Source organism: Xiphophorus couchianus, chromosome 13 (assembly GCF_001444195.1).
Source record: "Xiphophorus couchianus chromosome 13, X_couchianus-1.0, whole genome shotgun sequence".
Taxonomy (NCBI): Eukaryota; Metazoa; Chordata; class Actinopteri; order Cyprinodontiformes; family Poeciliidae; genus Xiphophorus; species Xiphophorus couchianus.
In genome coordinates this window covers 26,267,202-26,286,508 of record NC_040240.1, presented here as the reverse complement: position 1 = coordinate 26,286,508, position 19,307 = coordinate 26,267,202, and the positions used below count along the sequence as shown (strand labels likewise).

Sequence of the window (19,307 nt, the reverse complement as noted above, 5' to 3'; positions counted from 1 at the left end):
AGCACATCCTTAATACCCCATTTGCACAGAAAACCCTCCATGTCTTTTGTTAACTTAAAAAACTCAAATTCTACACGAATCCGAGCAACCAACAATCTCTTAAACAAAACACATGCATCATCCGTTTGCTGACTGTTCTTTTTGTTCCTCCTGGATAGCCATATTGCCAATTTCGCAGTTCCTGAAAGAAAATTCAACAGAATGTGAATGGACTTCTTTCTCACACAATACCGCGGGCCATAAATAAAAATACAAGTTGAAAACAATTCCCCAAAACCATCAAACAACTGACTTAAAAGATCAAACAGAGACTTCAACCTCACGCACTCGACAAATAAATGAAACAATGTTTCGTCTTGAGAACAAAAACAACAAGAAACACTAATGCCAGGATCAAGGTGCGCCAGATACCTGTTCGTATCTATGGCCCCATGCACAATCCTCCACTGGAGGTCACCCACCCGTTTCTCAACAGGGGGTTTGTACAGGGACCGCCAACAGCCTCCCGTGGTAGAGCCGGAGTCAAAAAACTCAGTCCACTTCGACACCTTCACTCCCGCCAGAGAGCGTAAATTCAGAACCTTCACACAAGTACAATACAACGCCTTCTTTTCCAGATTTTCAAAACGCCCCAACGGGGTGTCTCGGATAGACAACAATAAACTTGTATCGTTCTGCCACTGATCTGCCGCAGGAGAGACGATCAGGGAAGGAAAACTGTACTCACATTCATCATCCCATTGGTCAGACAGAGTACCGTTAACAGCAAACGCTCTAAGAAACTCTGGCAAGGACGCACACGCCTCGTCTTTCAACTTTGAAACAAGTCTGGTAGACCTTATGTTCAACCTCTCCATTAAAACGTCCACAGACAGCTTCAATAAATGTCCCAACTTCACACAACCCACTTCTATCATCCTAGATCGTAGCGTAACGGATGAGAGGAGTTGTGACGAGAGAAAAACGTTTTCAAACAAAGGCTCTTCAAAAAGCCACATCCCAGGTGATATTTGAGTCTCTCTCTCAAACATGAGAGTCTTCCACGCGTTTATCACTGATTGATAAAACGGAGTAAGTCCAGTCAAGTCCACAGATCCTTGCTTCAGTAAGAAAAGATGTTTATCGTACCCCATCCTTCCTGCTTTCCGTAGCAAAAGACGTGCCGTATCCAGCCATGGCGTTCCAACTCCATACAGCATCTTCTGCAAACTTTGCAGCCTGAAGGCCGCAATCCGTGACGTGATGTCTATGAGTCCTTGTCCTCCTTCTTCCACGGGTAGATACAAAGCCGCAGCCCTCACCCAATGGCATTCGGACCAGAAAAAATCCACTATAGTCCTTTGGAGTCTTTGTATAAGAGAGGCTGGCGGTGTCAACACAGTCAATTTATGCCAAAGGGCCGAAGCAACCAAGTTATTGACCACCAACACTCTTCCCCTATAGGATAACTGAGGTAGCAGCCATTTCCATTTAGATAATCTGGCACACACTCTCTCCATGACACCCTCCCAATTTTTATTCAAAGCAGTCTCTGTTCCCAAAAAACCCCCCCAAAACTTAAAACCCTGATCCACCCAGTGCATATCCCCAGGCAATATAGGGAGAGTTTTATTTTCCCATAAACCAACTTTAACTGCAGAACTCTTCTCCCAGTTAACTTTAGCCGAAGAAGCTTTTTCATATAACTCCAAACAACACCGAAGACTCAAAATATCATTTTGATCCCGAATAAAAATATTTATATCATCGGCATAAGCAGAGACTACTAAACCTGAACTATGTGACAAACCTGGAAGAACAAAACCATTAAGAGTAAAACGAAGCCTATGCAAAAAAGGTTCAACTATAATAGAGTACAGTTGACCAGATATTGGACAACCTTGTCTAATCCCCCGTTGAAGTTTCACGGGACGACTTAAACCACCCCCCACTTTAACAACACAAGCTGCTTCATTGTATAATAACCCCAGCAAGGACAAAAAACCCTCACCGAAACCAAACGCTCTTAAAGTAGAAAAAAGAAAAACATGATCTACCCTATCAAAAGCTTTTTCCTGATCCAATGAAATAATTCCTACATCAATTCCATATATTCTATAAATATCAAACAAGTCTCTCAAAAGAAAAAGATTATCCTTAATTGATCTGTCAGGTACACAATATGATTGATCTTTATGTATAATAAATTCAAGAACATTTTTCAGTCTGTTGGAAAGCACTTTAGAAAATAATTTGTAGTCCACACACAGGAGAGAGACCGGCCTCCAGTTCTTCAATAAAGTCAAATCTCCTTTTTTTGGAATCAAGGAAAGAACAGCTTTCCGACAGGATGACGGCAAAAAACCCGTTGACACGCACTCTTGTAGCACCTCCCACAAGTCTTCCCCCAGCAACCTCCAGAAATGTTTATAAAAATCCGCAGGTAAACCATCTATTCCTGGACTCTTTCCAGAACACATTTGTCCGACAGCAGCCGTCAGTTCCTCCATCGAGACTCCAACATCCAGAATTTCCCGATCCGTAGCGGCAAGTTGCGGGAGACCATCCAGCAAAGTTTCCATGGATCCTCCGTCACATGTCTGTTTCTTGTACAGGTTGCCGTAAAAAGCCACGGCGTGTTCTTTCATAGCACAAGGATCAGCAGTCAGCGTTCCATCAGCAAGTTGGAGGCAACTCATCTGTTTTGCCCTGTTGGTACTCCTCTCCAAATTAAAGAAGAAAGATGTAGGGGCATCCATCTCTGTCACTGAAATAAACCCTGATCGAATCAAAGCCCCTTTAGCCCTTTCATGTAAATAACAACTTAACTGATCCCTCTTAACCCTCAGCTGACTCTCAGCATTATTAGACACATTAGTTTCCAACACTTTTATCTCATTTTCTAATTTCTGAATCACTTTTTTAATTTTTGATGTAGAATAACTTGTATATTGTTGACAAAAAGCTCTTATCTGAGCCTTCCCAACCTCCCACCACTCGGTTAATGACATAAAATCTAACTTTCTCATTTTCCAAATATACCAGAAGTCACTAAACTTTTGACAAAAGAGATTATCTTTAAGTAATTTCGTATTAAAATGCCAATGCGATTTACATCTAATGTTACTCGAGCAAAGAAAATCTAGATAGACTAGATGATGATCAGAAAAACCAACCGGAGAAATAAAACAATTTAACAATCTATTTCTATCCGTATGTAAAATATAAAAACGATCCAAACGAGCCCCACACACTATCCCGTCCGTCATTTTCACCCAGGTGTGCTGTACATCCTGGGGGTGTTTGGTCCTCCAAGCATCCACTAAACCCACCTCTACCATCATCTCAATTAATCTAGAAGACGATGGAGGATGAGGTTCTTCCCCTGTTCTATCATTTAAAAAACTCGTTGTACAGTTCCAGTCTCCCCCCAACACCACACACTCATTTTGATTAGACTGCTGCAGAAAACTATGAACATCTTTAAAAATGTTAAGTCTTTGATCCCCTTGATTTGGTGCATAAACATTCATAAAACAGAAAAGGGTTTTTTTTATTTCCACTCTAATCACCAGGATCCTTCCTGGAACTAACTCAGAATGAGAAACAACATTAATGTCCAAAGCTGGTGAGAATAAAACTGCTACACCAGCAGATAATCTTGTGCCATGAGACAAAAAATATTCCCCTTTCCAACTCAGCCCCCACTCCACCTCATCTTCATGGTCTGTATGTGTCTCTTGTAGAAAAACAACATCAACTTTCTTTTGCCTAATCGTCTCCAAAACCATCTTTTTAAGTGGATCCCTCCCACCATTGATATTTAAAGTTCCCACCCTGATATTATTCATACAAATAGAAAAGAGAGGCAGATCAGACAGAGACAGTAGAAAGAAAGAAATCACCCAGTGCACTTTACTCATTATCTTATCTCTGAATCTTCAGTCGCTTTGAACCTTTCGCTTTTTTTGCTGACACCTGTCTCCTGACACTTGTCAGGTGTTTTTTTAACCGGAAACGTTTCTTTTCATCTAACATTTCAAACCCAACCACTTTCCGAACCACTAATACACTCTTGATAAATTTTTCTGCATGAGGAAAATAGTCAAGGACCTTAACTTGTTTATCAAATGTTTCATCCAAAAATTCATTAATTTCCTCCAGAGTGTACAAATCGCCACTAGATGTTTGTGAATCTGCGATTGAGACACTGTCTGAGTCGCTGTCGTACTCCATGTCTTCTACCTGTGCAGGTGGCGCAGCAGACTGGACCCCTGCAGCGCCACCTTCAGGCAACACTACAGCCTCTGCAGCGCCACCTTCAGGCAGCGCTACAGCCTCTGCAGCGCCACCCTCAGGCAGCGCTACAGCCTCTGCAGCGCCACCTTCAGGCAGCGCTACAGCCTCTGCAACAACACAGCCAACCATTTGATCTGTTTCTACCTCCAGATTACTCCCCTCTGAGGAGTCCTTGGGAACACCGGTTCCAGTTTTTTCAGTATCCTCCTGTACAATATGTTTATTCAAACCACTGCTTCCCTCTCCTGCATCAAAGCTAGCGGGCGGAGGAAACGCCCCGCCCTCAGCGGGCGGAGGAAACGCCCCGCCCTCAGCGGGCGGAGGAAACGCCCCGCCCTCAGCTGACGGAGGAAACGCCCCGCCCTCAGCTGACGGAGGAAACGCCCCGCCCTCAGCTGACGGAGGAAACGCCCCGACCACCCGCGACTCCTCTGCACTTCCGCTCACTGCAACCTGAGCTTCCTGATGTTTATGCGGGCAAGAAGAACGCTTATGTCCAACATCCCCACACTCAAAGCATTTCATACTCCCAGAACTCGCATAAACCATATAAGATCCTTCTTCATATTTCACTCTGAAAGAAGCTTCTAGCGTCTGTGTAGCAGAGTTTAAGAACATAAAAACCTGCCTCCTGAAAGACTGAACGTGTTTCAGCTTATCATGTTTACATCCCAAACCAACAGTTTTAAAACCACTCGCCAGTTTCCCAAAGCGCTGGAGCTCCTTCTCCAACAAAACATTAGGAATGAACGGCGGCACGCCCGACACAATGACCCGGGTGGAGGGCACCGCAAGCGGCGACACCTGCAGGTACTCCCCGCCTATTGTCACCCCGCTAACAATCAACTGGTTCACAAAGCGCTCTTCTCTTAAAAATATCACTACTCCCTTATTCATTCTGGAAGCATAAATTAAATTGCTGTGACCAACTAGATCACCAACTGTCAACAGAACCATTTCAACTGGGATTGTCGGATCAGGTTGGATCCGAATCCCATTTCTCAAAGAGAGGGGCGGCGGCTCTGGAGACGCCATCCCCACAAACAAACAAAAACCAAAAACCAGAACCAGAACCCAAGACTTAGAACCAAAGCAAGTAAAGAATATTAGAAAGCAACAAATACATGAAAGAAAAGGTCAAAAAAGAAAACGATTGAGACACTTTTACTCTCCCAAACTCACCACCCGCAGACTCACCACCACCACTCCCAGAGAGAGAGAGAGACAGAGAGAGAGAGACAGAGAGATAGAGAGAGACACAGAGAGAGAGAGAGACACAGACAGAGAGAGAGAGAGACGTTCATCCATCATCAGTCCTGCAGGAAGTCCTTTGCTGTCTACTGATGCTCAGTGTTTCCCAGCGCTTGTTGTTAGCTTGTTGTTAGCTTGTTGTTAGCTTGTTGTTGTTCAGAGTTAAACTTGTAGTTGATCACAAATTAGTTTGATATTTTTCAGTTTTATTCTGGATCAGACTAAACTGATGATGCTCAGTTATTGATTTAATTTGTGACTTATTGATTAAACATTGTGTATTTTATTGAGCAGACCTTTAGCTTTGAGCTAATTTCATATTCAGGTTTCTGTTTCCCCTCTCCTTGGGCTGCCACCTTATCATGGTGGGGGGGTTTGAGGGCCCCAATGATCTTAGGAGCTATGCTGTCTGGGGCGTCATGCCCTTGGTACGGTCACCCAAGGCAGACAGGTCCTAGGTGAGGGACCAGACAAAGCGCAGCCCGAAGACCCCTTTTGATGGACAAGGACTTTGGACTTGGTGTTCCCTCGACCGGACGCGGGTCACCGGGGCCCCACTCTGGAGCCAGGCCTGGAGGGGGGGCACGATGGCGAGCGTCTGGTGGCCGGGCTTTAACCCATGGAGCCCGGCCGGGCTCAGCCCGAAGAGGAGACACGGGGCCCCGTGGGCCCCCCTCCCATGGGCCCACCACCTATGAGAGGGGCCAAAGGGGTCGGGTGCATTGTGTGATGGGTGGCAGCCGAGGGAGGGGGCCCTGGCGGTCTTATCCTCGGTTGCAGAAGCTCTTGGGACGTGGAATGTCACCTCTCTGGTGGGGAAGGAGCCGGAGCTAGTGTGTGAGGTTGAGAGGTTCCGGGTAAAAATAGTCGAACCCTCGAACCCGTTGGTGGACATCTTCGGTGAGGGATGCCATCAGGCTGAAGAAGGAGTCCTATCGGGCCTTTTTGGCCTGTGGGACTCCAGAAGCAGCTGATGGGTACCGGCGGGCGAAGCGGCATGCGGCTCAGGTGGTTGCTGAGGCAAAAACTCGGGCGTGGGAGGAGTTTGGAGAGGCCATGGAGAAAGACTTCCGTACGGCGTCGAGGCGATTCTGGTCCACCATCCGGCGTCTCAGGGGGGGGGGAGCAGTACGGCACCAACACTGTTTACAGTGGGGATGGTGTGCTGCTGACCTCTACTCGGGACATTGTGGGCCGGTGGGCAGAGTACTTCGAAGACCTCCTCAATCCCACCAACATGCCTTCCATTGAGGAAGCAGAGCCTGGGGACTCTGGGTTGGGCTCTCCAATCTCTGGGGGCGAGGTCGCCGAGGTGGTGAAAAAGCTCCTCGGTGGCAAGGCCCCGGGGGTGGATGAGATCCGCCCGGAGTTCCTTAAGGCTCTGGATGTTGTAGGGTTGTGTTGGCTGACATGACTCTGCAATATCGCATGGACATCGGGGGCAGTTCCCCTGGATTGGCAGACTGGGGTGGTGGTCCCCCTGTTCAAAAAGGGGGACCGGACGGTGTCCTCCAATTATAGAGGGGTCACACTCTTAAGCCTCCCTGGCAAGGTCTATTCAGGGGTCCTGGAGAGGAGGGTCCGTCGGATAGTCGAACCTCGGATTCAGGAAGAACAGGGTGGTTCTGGTTCTGGTTGTGGAACACTGGACCAGCTCTACTCCCTCGGCAGGGTCCTGGAGGGTTCTGGGAGTTCGCCCAACCAGTCTACATGTGTTTTGTGGACTTGGAGAAGGCGTTCGACCGTGTCCCTCGGGGAGCCCTGTGGGGGGTTCTCCGGGAGTATGGGGTACCGGGCCCTTTGATACGGGCTGTCAGGTCCCTGTATGACCGGTGTCAGAGTCTGGTCCACATTGCCGGCAGTAAGTCGGGCTCGTTTCCGGGGGGGTGTCCTGCCCCAGGTAGAGGAGTTCAAGTATCTCGGGATCTTGTTCATGAATGGGGGAAGAAGGGAACGGGAGGTCGACAGGCGGATTGGCGCAGCGTCTGCCGTCAAGCGGGCGCTGTACCAGTCTGTCGTGGTGAAGAGAGAGCTGAGCCAAAAAGCGAAGCTCTCGATTTACCCGTCGATCTACGTTCCCACCCTCATCTATGGTCATGAGCTTTGGGTCATGACCGAAAGAACGAGATCGCGGATACAAGCGGCCGAAATGGGTTTTCTCCGTAGGGTGGCTGGGCTCTCCCTTAGAGATAGGGTGAGAAGCTCAGTCATCAGGGAGGGACTCAGAGTAGAGCCGCTGCTCCTTCACATCGAGAGGAGCCAGTTGAGGGGCATCTGGTCAGGATGCCTCCTGGACGCCTCCCTGGTGAGGAGTTCATGTCCCACCGGGAGGAGGGGAAAACCCAGGACACGCTGGAGGGACAATGTTCCTCTGCTGGCCTGGGAACGCCTTGGGATTCCCCTGGAGGAGCTGGAACAAGAGGCTGGAGAGGGAAGACTGGGCCTCCCTTCTGAAGCTGCTACCCTGCGACCCGACCCCGGATAAAACGGAAGAAAACGGATGGATGGATGGATGGATGAACGGACGGACGGATGGTTTCTCTAAAGTTCCTGAGGATCCTGATCTTCTCTCCGCTCAGCAACAGGCAGCAGGATGCAGCAATGCATCATGGGCTTTATTTCCATCCAGGGAATTTATATTGATATCCGTTAGCAGCTGACGACTCAATAGAACCCGATCAGAACCAATCAGGCGGGCCGGACTGGCGGCGAGTCTTATGGGATGTTTTACGGTCCACTTGTTTACGCTGAGATAATTTCTGGAATGACGAAGAGGAAGAAAAATGAAGGCTGATGCTATCTGACCAGACGGCCGTCATAATCCGGACCAGACCAGATATGGACATCAGAACCGTCTGGACCCGGAGCAGCACCAGCCTGCCACCTCATGAGACACCACGAAAATATTTTTGATCGTAAAAATGATTCAAAATAAAATCTGTCTGAATTTACAAAACTGATTATCAGTTTTTATCAATAAACCCATCAGACTGGCTGAACCCAGTCCGACCAGATGTTCTGATCTCAGTCCCCCCCTCCTCAGGCCGCCACTCAAAGAAACCAGGAAATCCCTCATCACATTCATGTCCTTTTCACTCTCACTGGTTGGAGAAAGTGAAGCAAAAAGTAGCGCAGCCTGACCCCACAGGGAAACCTGATCCTTGAAGCAGCCGCTGAACTTGTTTAAAAGTCATTCTCTCACTTCAGCAGGTTACGAGTCTGGAAGACTTTTAAAGACGTCAAGCTTAAGTTTAGTTACAAACATCAAAGCCCGTATTGCATATTTGAGTTTATGCAGAGGTTCTGGTGGGTTTCAGAGCCCATCAGAACCTGGCTCTGGTACCAGAACTGCCTGATGCTTTCAGAACATCTGCTCCTCTTTTAGACCAATCAGAAACTTTAATGTTTGCTCAAAGTCCGACCCGGCAGAGAAGGTTCTGGTCCTGGTTCTGCTTCCCTGTCTGCTGTTATGCCCAGCAGATTAAGGTTCTGGTTGCTTTCTGACCCAGATGCTGGCCTCCAGAACCGAACTGGGCTCGCTGTCTGTCTCACCATGAATCAGGCAGATTTCAGTTTAACGTTCTGAGGCCCAGAATGCTCGGCAGCGCCGACCCAGAATGCTCGTCTGAGTCAAGGCTTCTCTCTACCGGACATCCCTCTGGTTCTGGTTCTGGTTCCCCGTCTGTTGCGACTCCCAGTGCTTGGAAAGAAATCTGGTGCCGGTCCAATTCAGGATTCCATCATTAGAACCGCCATCAGGCGGGTCCAGTCACTAGAACCACAGCCTGCTTCTGTGGTTAGGAGCTGCAGTCAGAACCCCTCGGGTCGGGTCGGGTCGGGTCGGCGGGTTCAGCTGGGATGAATCCAGAACCTGCATCTCATTATTGATCAGCTGCTGATCAATAATCTTGTTTATCTTCCTCATCAACCTGAAGATCAATAATCCTGGTATTTATAGTCACCGGACCGGACCGGACCGGAACACAAACGGGTTTAGAATTTCTGAGAATACTTAGAAACCAGGTTTCTGTTTTCTAGAAACTTTTCTTCACTTGGATCGGGAGTATCGGTTCCGACCTGCCTGGATCCGATTCCAGCCTCTTAAGAGACGGGAAGACTGAACCCATGGACCGGACCTGGTCCTGTTTCAGGTTCTGGTTCAGAGGCGTGCGGTGAGGTTCATAGCTGATGAGGCTCTGACTTAATCATAATCAGATTTACCAATATAGACTCCCTGCATGTTATTGTTTACCTAGGGAAATTTCGCGCATGCGGACAAAGCTGGAGGGCAAAAAGACGACGTCATGCATACAATCTGCCGCCGTAGAATAATTCCGTTACTTCAATCAAACTTGGACATGTACATATGATTAATTTCGTGCTGTGCTCCACAGCAAAAAAACTGATCGTTCAAGCACAACTCAAAACCACGTCTTTCTCGCTCTCTGTATCAGCGCAGCGCAGACTCGTTGCCATAGCAACTGACAACATCACAGAAAATAAAACAACAAAAAAACCCACTCAGATATTTCCCACACAAAGAGCAGAACATTCAGTAGCCTGATGTTGCAGTAGTTTGGTTTTAGGCTTAATGTTTATTTCGCCATTATTAATAAGTTATGGCTGTGTAAGAGCAGAAAACTATAAATATATCGCTGCACTTTGCTGTAAGGCTAGCTCCACGGCTAGCTCCAAGGCCAGCTCCACGGCTAGCTCCAAGGCCAGCTCCACGGCTAGCTCCATGGCTAGCTCCAAGGCCAGCTCCACGGCTAGCTCCATGGCTCGCTCCAAGGCTAACTCCAAGGCTAACTCCAAGGCTAGCTCCAAGGCCAGCTCCACAGCTACCTCCATGGCTAGCTCCAAGGCTAGCTCCACGGCTAGCTCCAAGGCTAGCTCCACGGCTACCTCCACGGCTACCTCCACGGCTAGCTCCAAGGCTAGCTCCAAGGCTAGCTCCAAGGCTAACTCCAAGGCTAGCTCCAAGGCCAGCTCCACAGCTACCTCCATGGCTAGCTCCAAGGCTAGCTCCAAGGCTAACTCCACGGCTAGCTCCAAGGCTAGCTCCATGGCTACCTCCACGGCTAGCTCCACGGCTAGGTCCACGGCTAGCTCCATGGCTAGCTCCAAGGCTAGCTCCACGGCTACCTCCAAGGCTAGCTCCAAGGCTAGCTCCAAGGCTAGGTCCATGGCTAGCTCCAATGCTAGCTCCACGGCTACCTCCATGGCTAACTCCAAGGCTACCTCCACGGCTAGCTCCAAGGCTAGCTCCATGGCTAGCTCCACGGCTACCTCCATGGCTAGCTCCAAGGCTAGGTCCACGGCTAGCTCCATGGCTAGCTCCAAGGCCAGCTCCATGGCTAGCTCCAAGGCTAGCTCCATGGCTAGCTCCAATGCTAGCTCCACGGCTACCTCCATGGCTAGCTCCAAGGCTAGGTCCATGGCTAGCTCCAATGCTAGCTCCATGGCTAGCTCCATGGCTAGCTTGCTGTTTCTGTCTCTTACTCTGCAGCTGTGGAGTCACAATGTCTGGGATCATGAGCTTCTGAGCATTTGAATAGGAAAATGCAAAAACTCAATGATTTGAATAATCAGAATTGGTTAACCCGGCGGTTTTCAAAGTGTGAGGCGCGCCTCCCCTAGGGGGCGCCAGAGCACTTTAGGGGAGGCGCGGTGTGAGGGAAAAAATAAACCGGAAAAGAAGCTATCTGCTTGCTGTCTACTGATGTGAGAGAAAGAATAGACAAATTTTTAGTAAAGAAAAAGGCAGGGGAGACGAGCTCTGGCGTAAGTAGAAAAAAGAGGAAGTATGACCACGACTAATTAAAGTTTGGATTTTCCTGGACTGCTCTCGATGATGCTCCAGGGCATCAATGTGTAATCTGCAAGGAGGTTCTGGCTGATAAAAGCATGAGACCCTGTAAGCTCCGGCGTCACATTGAAACAAAGGACCCAAGTTTAGTGACCAAGCCGCGGGGGGTTTTGAGAGGAAGCTGAAGGAGCTGTGCACACAGAAAAAAACAAATGAAAAAAAAAGAGTTTGGGTTTGTTCTTATCATTAGAAAAATGGAAAAAGGGCGTATTTGCCATACAAAGGCCCTGATAAAATAATTAAAATGGGAGGAAATGTTTTAAATTTCATTCAGATAAAGTGTCATTTTAAAAGATGAGATGGTTCTAAAATAAAAGCAATTAGAAGGTGTTTTGTAGTGGCATTTGTTTGTGTGTGGGTTGATTATTGGGGGGGGGGGGGCATTGTGCTCCTTGGAGGGGGGCTCACCCTTTCATACTTTTAAAACCTCTGGGTTAACCTAAACGAAAAATAAATACCTTATATTACAAACCACAGGGTGAAAATAGCAATATAAATTATTTGATCATTATACTTTTCTATTGTGACAGGTGAGGCTAGCCGTGGAGTTAGCCTTGGAGCTCTGCCTCACTTGCCTCCACTGACTGCACATCACTGGGTCCAGGTCCTGGTTCTGTTTCAGGTTCTGGTTCTGATTCAGGTTCAGGTCCTGTCCCTGGTTCTGGTACTCACCACCTGGGTCGGGCTGAGCGTCTCCCCGTCGAAGTGCGTGAGGCTGAAGCCGTCGTCAGGGAAACCGTCGCAGTCCTCCAGCTCCTGGGAGCTGCATGGCGGCTTTTCCTGCTCGCCGTTCTGGACACAGAGGAGGAGAATCAGCCTCCGCAGGTTAGCATCAGTTAGCATCTGAAAAAAGGGTTCTGCTAGAAACCGGCCGGGCCAGAAACCCAGGCTACTCAAAGTGAGCTGCCACACTGTCGCCATGGTGACAGCTTGATGCTGCGGCTCATCTCTGACTCCCAGCTCTATAACCACCCTCCTGCTGCTCATCCTGATCATGGCGTTGCTCCTCACCGGGTCCTCAGAGGTCAGGTGGGTCAGGCGGTCGTGGATGAGCGCCGCCTGCTGGTCGCTCAACACCAGCTCCCCTGTCCTGTTCCCCAGCACCAGCTCCGGCCACATGGGTCCCTCACCAAGCTTCTGCAGGCTCACCTCCAGGCTGGGGGCAACACACACAACTAGCACAATTAGCTCTGTTAGCATAGTTAGAACACAAATTGCTGTGTTAACCAGGATATGCCATGAACAGCACAGAGTAGAAGACAAAGAATCCTGACCCTCCAGATCCACATAAAGCCGGTTCCACAGTGGGCCTTCTAGCAGCTCCAGAACATTTCCAGAACCAGAGACTTTAGACTTTAGAGAAACTCATCCAGGCTTTGATTCCTGCAGCAGCGTCTTCACAGGTCTGAGGCTATACTACACCAAAGACCAAAGCTATACTAGTGTTGGTGTAGTATAGCGCTACACCAACACTATACTTAGCAGAAGCTAATGCTAAAGCGCTAAAGCAGCACTATACGTAGCAGAAGCTAATGCTAAATCGCTGTAGTAACACAACCTCCAATGGTTGAAAGGACTGCAGGTCCAAACAGTGACTGCTGGAAGCAGCTCCCCACCTGTTGCTGTCGCTGATGGTCCAGGCGCTGGCCTCCGGGTCCACCAACGCGTACAGCTGACCTTCCAGCATTGGGGGGTAGCCCCGAACCCCGATGCTCAGGCTGTCCGCCGTCAGCCGGAAGCTCACGTCCTCCTTGGCCACGCCCCCAGGAAGGCGGACGCAGACGGTGAGGTCCTCCGCCGTCTGCTGCCAGAAGTACAGCGGATCTGAAACCAGAGCAGGCCGGCTCAGGCCAGAAGCCGAAGATAACAATAGGAACTTATGTAGTGGTGGCATTTGATTACAATTTTTCATCAAGTTAATTTCATGGTCTGCGATTCAGTTTTAGTCGCATTTTAATCAAAAACCATAAAATCGACAATAATGGGCAACATTTTAAATTCTTAACCTATTTTTGCTGATAAAGTATCAAATAAATAAGTTAAACTCCAAATATATTTATAGTTTTTAATTTGCTCTTCCACCATCAGGCTGGAGCAGAGGGTTCATTCAGCTTCTTCAGAAATTGATGCTGACATTAGCATTAGCTGCTACATGTTAGCATTCAGATAATAATTTTGGTTAGCATCTCTTCACTTAAAGGCTAACTGCTTTCAGCACAACTTCAACACATCAACAGACTTTTCCAGCGTTCAATCAGATCGCTTGAAGCAGAAATTAAGCAGAGAAGAAGCTTAATTCAATACAAACTTAAGAGTTTCAGTTCATCGCTGTGAAGCAACTGAATAAACTAGAGATAATAAATTCTGTTCTGCGGAGAGCTTTAAATGTGGATTATGAACGCTCAGGCTGCAGACGAACAGAATGATGTTGATAAATTATGAGTAAATATGATCAGCTGATATTCTCCTGCTTCCTCTGAGCTGCTGAGTGAACAGGGAAAACAGCTTGGAGAAACACATTTCATTTTATTTCCTTTTGTAGTTTTGTAAAATAAATCTAATCAAAATAAAAGCATGCCACACTTTTAAGATTCTATTTCCACCTCTGTGTTAATTTTGTTTCTCAGATAAAATCAAGAAAAACAATAGTTTAAGGCTGAAGAGAGCGGGAAGTGTTGTAACCTGGACCCAATCTGACCTCTGACCCAGTCTGACCTTTGACCCACCTGCCTTCTCCAGCTCGCTGAGCTCCGATGGCGGCGGCGGCGGCTCCACAGGCTGGCCATCGACGTGCGTGAAGACAAACGGTTTCTCTGCGGCCAGTATCAGCCCTTCGCCCCTCGGCGCCACGGCGGCGTAGTGCGGCACCGACTTCCCTCTCAGGACCCTCCTCTTCCTCACCTCGTACTTCCTCTCCTGCCCTGCAGGTGGAAACCAGCACAGGGTGATGCTTCCATGAATCTCTGATCTGCAGCTTTCAGCCATCTTTAATATCGGTTTTATTAATCAAAGCAAATGTCAGGAAGTTTCCTGAAAATCCCCCGTCTCCCCAGGGATGTTCTGGTCCGGTTCACCCACCGGGTCCGGCGCCGCCGCCCACCGTGACCCACTCCAGGGACACCGAGTAGCCGCTTCCTGTGGACTCCAGCGGCTCCTTCTGGACACGCAGCAGCAGCACCTCTACGGCGTGACAGCCACCCTGAACGTGAGAGACGCTGTGCAGGATGGTGAACGGCTCCCCCAAGTGGTCGCTGAACAGAACCTGCAGGAAGTGCATGAGATAAAGGAAGTTCACTAAACCCAGAGACAGAATGTTACTTCTATGACCTGTAGCTCTGGGGAGAACCGGTACAGAACCAAGAACTTCCTAAAGCCCAAAGCTAGCCTGATGTTATCTTGATGGTAGCCTAATGCTAGCCTGATGTCTGTTAGATGTTAGCCTGATGCTAGCCACATATTAGCACAAAGCTAGCCTCATGCTAACCTTATGTTAGCCCAATGTTTGACTGATGCTAGCCTTATGCTAGCCCGATGGAGGCCTGATGCCAGCTTGATGTTAGCCCAATACCAGCATAATGCTAGCTTGATATTAGCCCAATACTAGCCTCATGCTAACCAGATGTCAGCCTGATGCTAGTTTCATGCTAACTTGCCTATTAACATCAGGCCCAATGCTTGCCTGATGTTACCCTGATGCCAGTCCAATGCTAGCCTGATGTCAGTCAGATGTTAGCCTGATGCTAGCCATATATTAGCCCAATGCTAGCCTGATGTTAGTCCAATGTTTGCCTGATGCCAACCTGCTGTTAACCTGATGCTAGCTAGATGGTAGCTTGATGTTAGCATGATGCTAGCCTGATGTCAGTCTGATGTTAGCCTGATGTCAGTGAGATATTTGCCTGATCCAAGCCAGATGTTAGCCCTATGCTAGCCTCAAGCTAACTTGATGTTAGCATGATGTTAATCTGGTGCTAACCAGATGCTAGCCTGGTGCTAGTTTGATGTGTGCCCGATGTTCGCCTGATGTCAGCCACATGCTAGCCTGATGCTAGGCTTAGCCTCAGATCTCCCCCAGGTCTTCCTCATAGTTCTGGTGCAGCTCAGTCCAAGGAAGCTAGCTAATGTTCTACATGCTAAGCTCTGATGAGGAGTTGGGGTCGCGACCCCTCCATCTGTCTGACTCACCTCCCACCTGCAGTGGCCGCCGTCTCCCCTCCTGCCGGTGCGGAGTAACAGCAGCCGCCCGGCGCCGTCAGACAGCGCCGCCCAGGTGGCCGAGGTGAGGCTGATGGAGGCGCAGAGCCGGTCCTCGGCCCGGCCGGACTCGGAACCGAAGCTGAAGACCTCTTTAGGCTTCCCCAGAGCCGTATCCTGGAATCAGAACGAGAGCCGAGTCCAGAGAGGAACCAGTTCAGAACGGGTCACCAGACACAGATCATCTCTGCAGTAACACTTCACTCAGAACCCAGGCCTGCCTGGACCTCCGTATCCCAGCCATCTGGTCCATCAGAACCACAAGGCGGAGTCTAACCGGGTCACAGGAAGCTGGACTGTGATCCACTTCCCAGTTTAACCTATTCCAGATTTTCTTCTAGAAAGTTCAGATCAGAGTGATGATGGTTCTGACCCGGTAAAATGTTCATAACCTTCTGGATTCAACCAGTTTCTCCATCCAAAGGGTCTCAAGGCGAGTCGCTGTGCTGGAGGACTTCCTGGTTTCTGACCAATCAGAGCCCAGGCAGCAGAACCACCCCCACTCTGGGTGGTTCTGGAGAAACTGGACCTGGAGGTTCTGGTGCTCATCTGGAGAACATGTGGATAATCTGGGTTAATAATCTGGTGCTCCCATCAGAACCTCTGCAGCTCCTGATCCGATGCTGGAGCTCCTTCACGGCCATCAGAACCAGAACCACACAGTGAGCCGCCGCTAACCGAAGCAGAGGAACAAGTTGATCATCATGTAGTCATTATCTCTGATTACAGCCGGACATAAAAGCAGCTCTGCAGCCAACCTGGATCAGAACCAGAACTCATTTCTGTAATCACTGCTGCGATTATTGAATTCGTTATCACCTGACAGAGTCTGGACCCACAAAGGGTTCTTCAGAACCCTTTAATTTACCATCATTAATAACTGCCTGCTGCATCAGCCCAGCTGCAGAGCAACAGCACCCCCTGCTGGACACTCAGAGCAATAGAGCCTTCCCAGCAGAACCGGAGTGGGTCAGGTCCAGTAAGGCGGTTCTGGAGGTGCAGAGACTCACCAGGGTCACACTGAGGCTCAGAACCCATCCTCTGGAGTCCACAAACAGAACGCTGTCCTGGTACCACGGGTCCAGCTGCAGGTGGTTGAACATGCCGAACGCCCGCAGGTGCTCCAGGGTGTAGTGAGCGTCCTTCAGCTGCAGCTCCTCCACCGCTGCAGCGCAGAGGACAGGACCGGTTAGTCAGAACCAGAACCACACGCACAACCAGAACCAAAACCATGGTTCATCCTGACCCACTTCCAGTAGCTTCATCCAGACCAGAGCTGGTCAAGAGGCTCCATGTTGCTGCTGCATGTTGCTGCTGCATGTTGCTGCTACATGTTGCTGCTACATGTTGCTGCTGCATGTTGCTGCTGCATGTTGCTGCTGCATGTTGCTGCAGCCTTGCAGTGCTCTGATCTGGTCATACTGGGAGCACTGGTGGATCAGAACGGACCTGGGAGATAAATGTATAAACTTTCATCTTTTATGGATCTGAACATTTGTTGTTTTAGATTCTTCAGCCCAGACGGAGACGCCATCTTGTTTTACATCTTGTGAAGTTAAAGGGCGAACTGGAGCGGGAGATCCACAGGCGGATTGGCGCAGCGTCTGCCGTCAAGCGACGCTGTACCGGTCCGTTGTGGTGAAGAGAGAGCTGAGCCAAAAAGCGAAGCTCTCGATTTACCGGTCGATCTACGTTCCCACCCTCATCTATGGTCATGAGCTTTGGGTCATGACCGAAAGAACGAGATCGCGGATACAAGCGGCCGAAATGGGTTTTCTCCGCAGGGTGTCTGGGCTCTCCCTTAGAGAGAGAAGCTCAGTCATTCAGGAGGGACTCAGAGTAGAGCCGCTGCTCCTTCACATCGAGAGGAGCCAGTTGAGGTGGCATCTGGTCAGGATGCCTCCTGGACGCCTCCCTGGTGAGGAGTTCAGGTCCCACCGGGAGGAGGGGAAAACCCAGGACACACTGGAGGGACGATGTTCCTCTGCTGGCCTGGGAACGCCTTGGGATTCCCCTGGAGGAGGTGGAACAAGAGGCTGGAGAGGGAAGACTGGGCCTCCCTTCTGAAGCTGCTACCCTGCGACCCGACCCCGGATAAAACGGAAGAAAACGGATGGATGGATGGATGGAGTCAGTCGTCCAGATAATTCCGGTTGACCCACAAAGGGAACGACTGAAAATATTTTCTGACGTTTGTAATTTGTTTAAAATGTAATTTGTTATGAAAAGTTTGTAGATTTAATGTTGCAGCTGTTAGTTATTTTTTTAAAATCAGATTTTAACCTTTTATTTTGCTTCATTCAAAGTTAACGTTGACCTCTTTTAACCTCTTTGTGCCCAGAACTAGCTGTGGTTCTGGTTCTGGACCAGAAAAGGTGGACTGGAGTCAGTCGCCAGAGGTCAGAGGTCAAGTGTGATCAATCTACTCCAAACAGCAAATATGGCATCAGACCAGGTCTGGATGACGTCAGAGGTTGTTAATAGAATCGATAAGATGTGAACAGAGCCACGATTCTGTTGATCTGGGTCCAGAGGAAGTCCGCAGAACCTTTTGGTCCAGTTAAAGTTTACTGGAAATTCTTGCAGAAAGTCTGGACCACCATGACCCGGTCCAGATCAGACTTCATTCTCAGGTTCTAAATGCTCTAAATCAGGGGGGCCCAAAGTGGGTTCTGGAGGTCCGGAATCCTGCATGTTTTATTCTCTCCCTGGTACCAACAACCTTTCAGCGGGTCCATGTTCTTCTTCGGCCTCTAATGGTCCATCATTGGATCCAGGTGCGTTAAACCAGGGAGAGACTAAACCAGGCAGGATGCCACTTTGGACTGCCCGGTTCTAAAGGTTCCGCTTAGCTGCTGTCGGAATCTCACCCGCGTCCAGCTCCACGGTGTAGGTCGGGATGGGGTCCAGAGACAGCCGGTAGCTCTCAAAGTTCGGGTCCAGCAGGTCTCGGTTCACCTTCAGACTGTAGTTCGCTGCGGCCATGACTTCCGTCCAGCCGGAACCCAAACAGAACTCAAACAGAACTCAAACAGAACTGCTGCAGAACAACGTTGGTGATGCGAAAGATTCACGTTTTCCTGTTTCCACACGGAGCCCCTCAGCGGCGCACCTCCAGGTGCATCATGGGAGGAGGAGTTCTTGGTCCCTCTGCCCCAGAAACGCGTTTTAACCGAGATTTTACATTTAGGACTCATTTGATGTATTTTAAACTTATTACTGGGATGAATATGCCAGCTATTGGACCGGAACCACAAAGATTCCGAACTGGGGGGCGGGGGTCTGATGAAGGTGGTGTGTCTCAGTGTGTGTTTGTTTGTGTTACATTGTTTGGACCCGCTGCTCCCACAAAGGGAAACTCTGTTTTGGGGTCAGAGGTCAGGGGTCAGATTTAGGACTACGGTGTGAATTGAGTTTTGGTTAAGATAAAGATTAGACTGTAGATAGAAGTCAATGGAAACTCCCCACAAAGACAGCCACGCAAACATATGGGCGTGTGTGTGTGTGTGTGTGTGTGTGCGCGTGCAGCTCTCGTCCCATTCAGAGTGAAGTAGAAACTCCTGATTGTTGCTTTAACTCGCCGCGCCTCAGGAACTACTTCCTGTATTCCACTTCCTGTTAATCTGGGATTAACCGTGGCTGATGTTCTGACTTC

The 19,307-nt window shown here is 49.1% G+C and overlaps 1 protein-coding gene across 1 annotated transcript in view; it reads right to left on the bottom strand.

Moving 5' to 3' along the window:
* nudcd1 (NudC domain containing 1) overlaps positions 1–18,752 on the bottom strand; it is a 21,612-nt gene extending 2,860 nt beyond the window's left edge. The window contains exons 1-8 of the mRNA XM_028036241.1: positions 18,523–18,752; positions 16,663–16,817; positions 15,584–15,769; positions 14,477–14,660; positions 14,125–14,319; positions 13,015–13,222; positions 12,410–12,554; positions 12,071–12,190 (exon numbers count right to left, since the gene is read on the bottom strand). Of these exons, the coding sequence (XP_027892042.1) occupies positions 12,071–12,190; positions 12,410–12,554; positions 13,015–13,222; positions 14,125–14,319; positions 14,477–14,660; positions 15,584–15,769; positions 16,663–16,817; positions 18,523–18,637 (1,308 nt within the window). The 5' untranslated portion in view covers positions 18,638–18,752. The remainder of the gene's footprint in view (positions 1–12,070; positions 12,191–12,409; positions 12,555–13,014; positions 13,223–14,124; positions 14,320–14,476; positions 14,661–15,583; positions 15,770–16,662; positions 16,818–18,522) is intronic.
* Between the last annotated feature and the right edge of the window lie 555 nt (positions 18,753–19,307).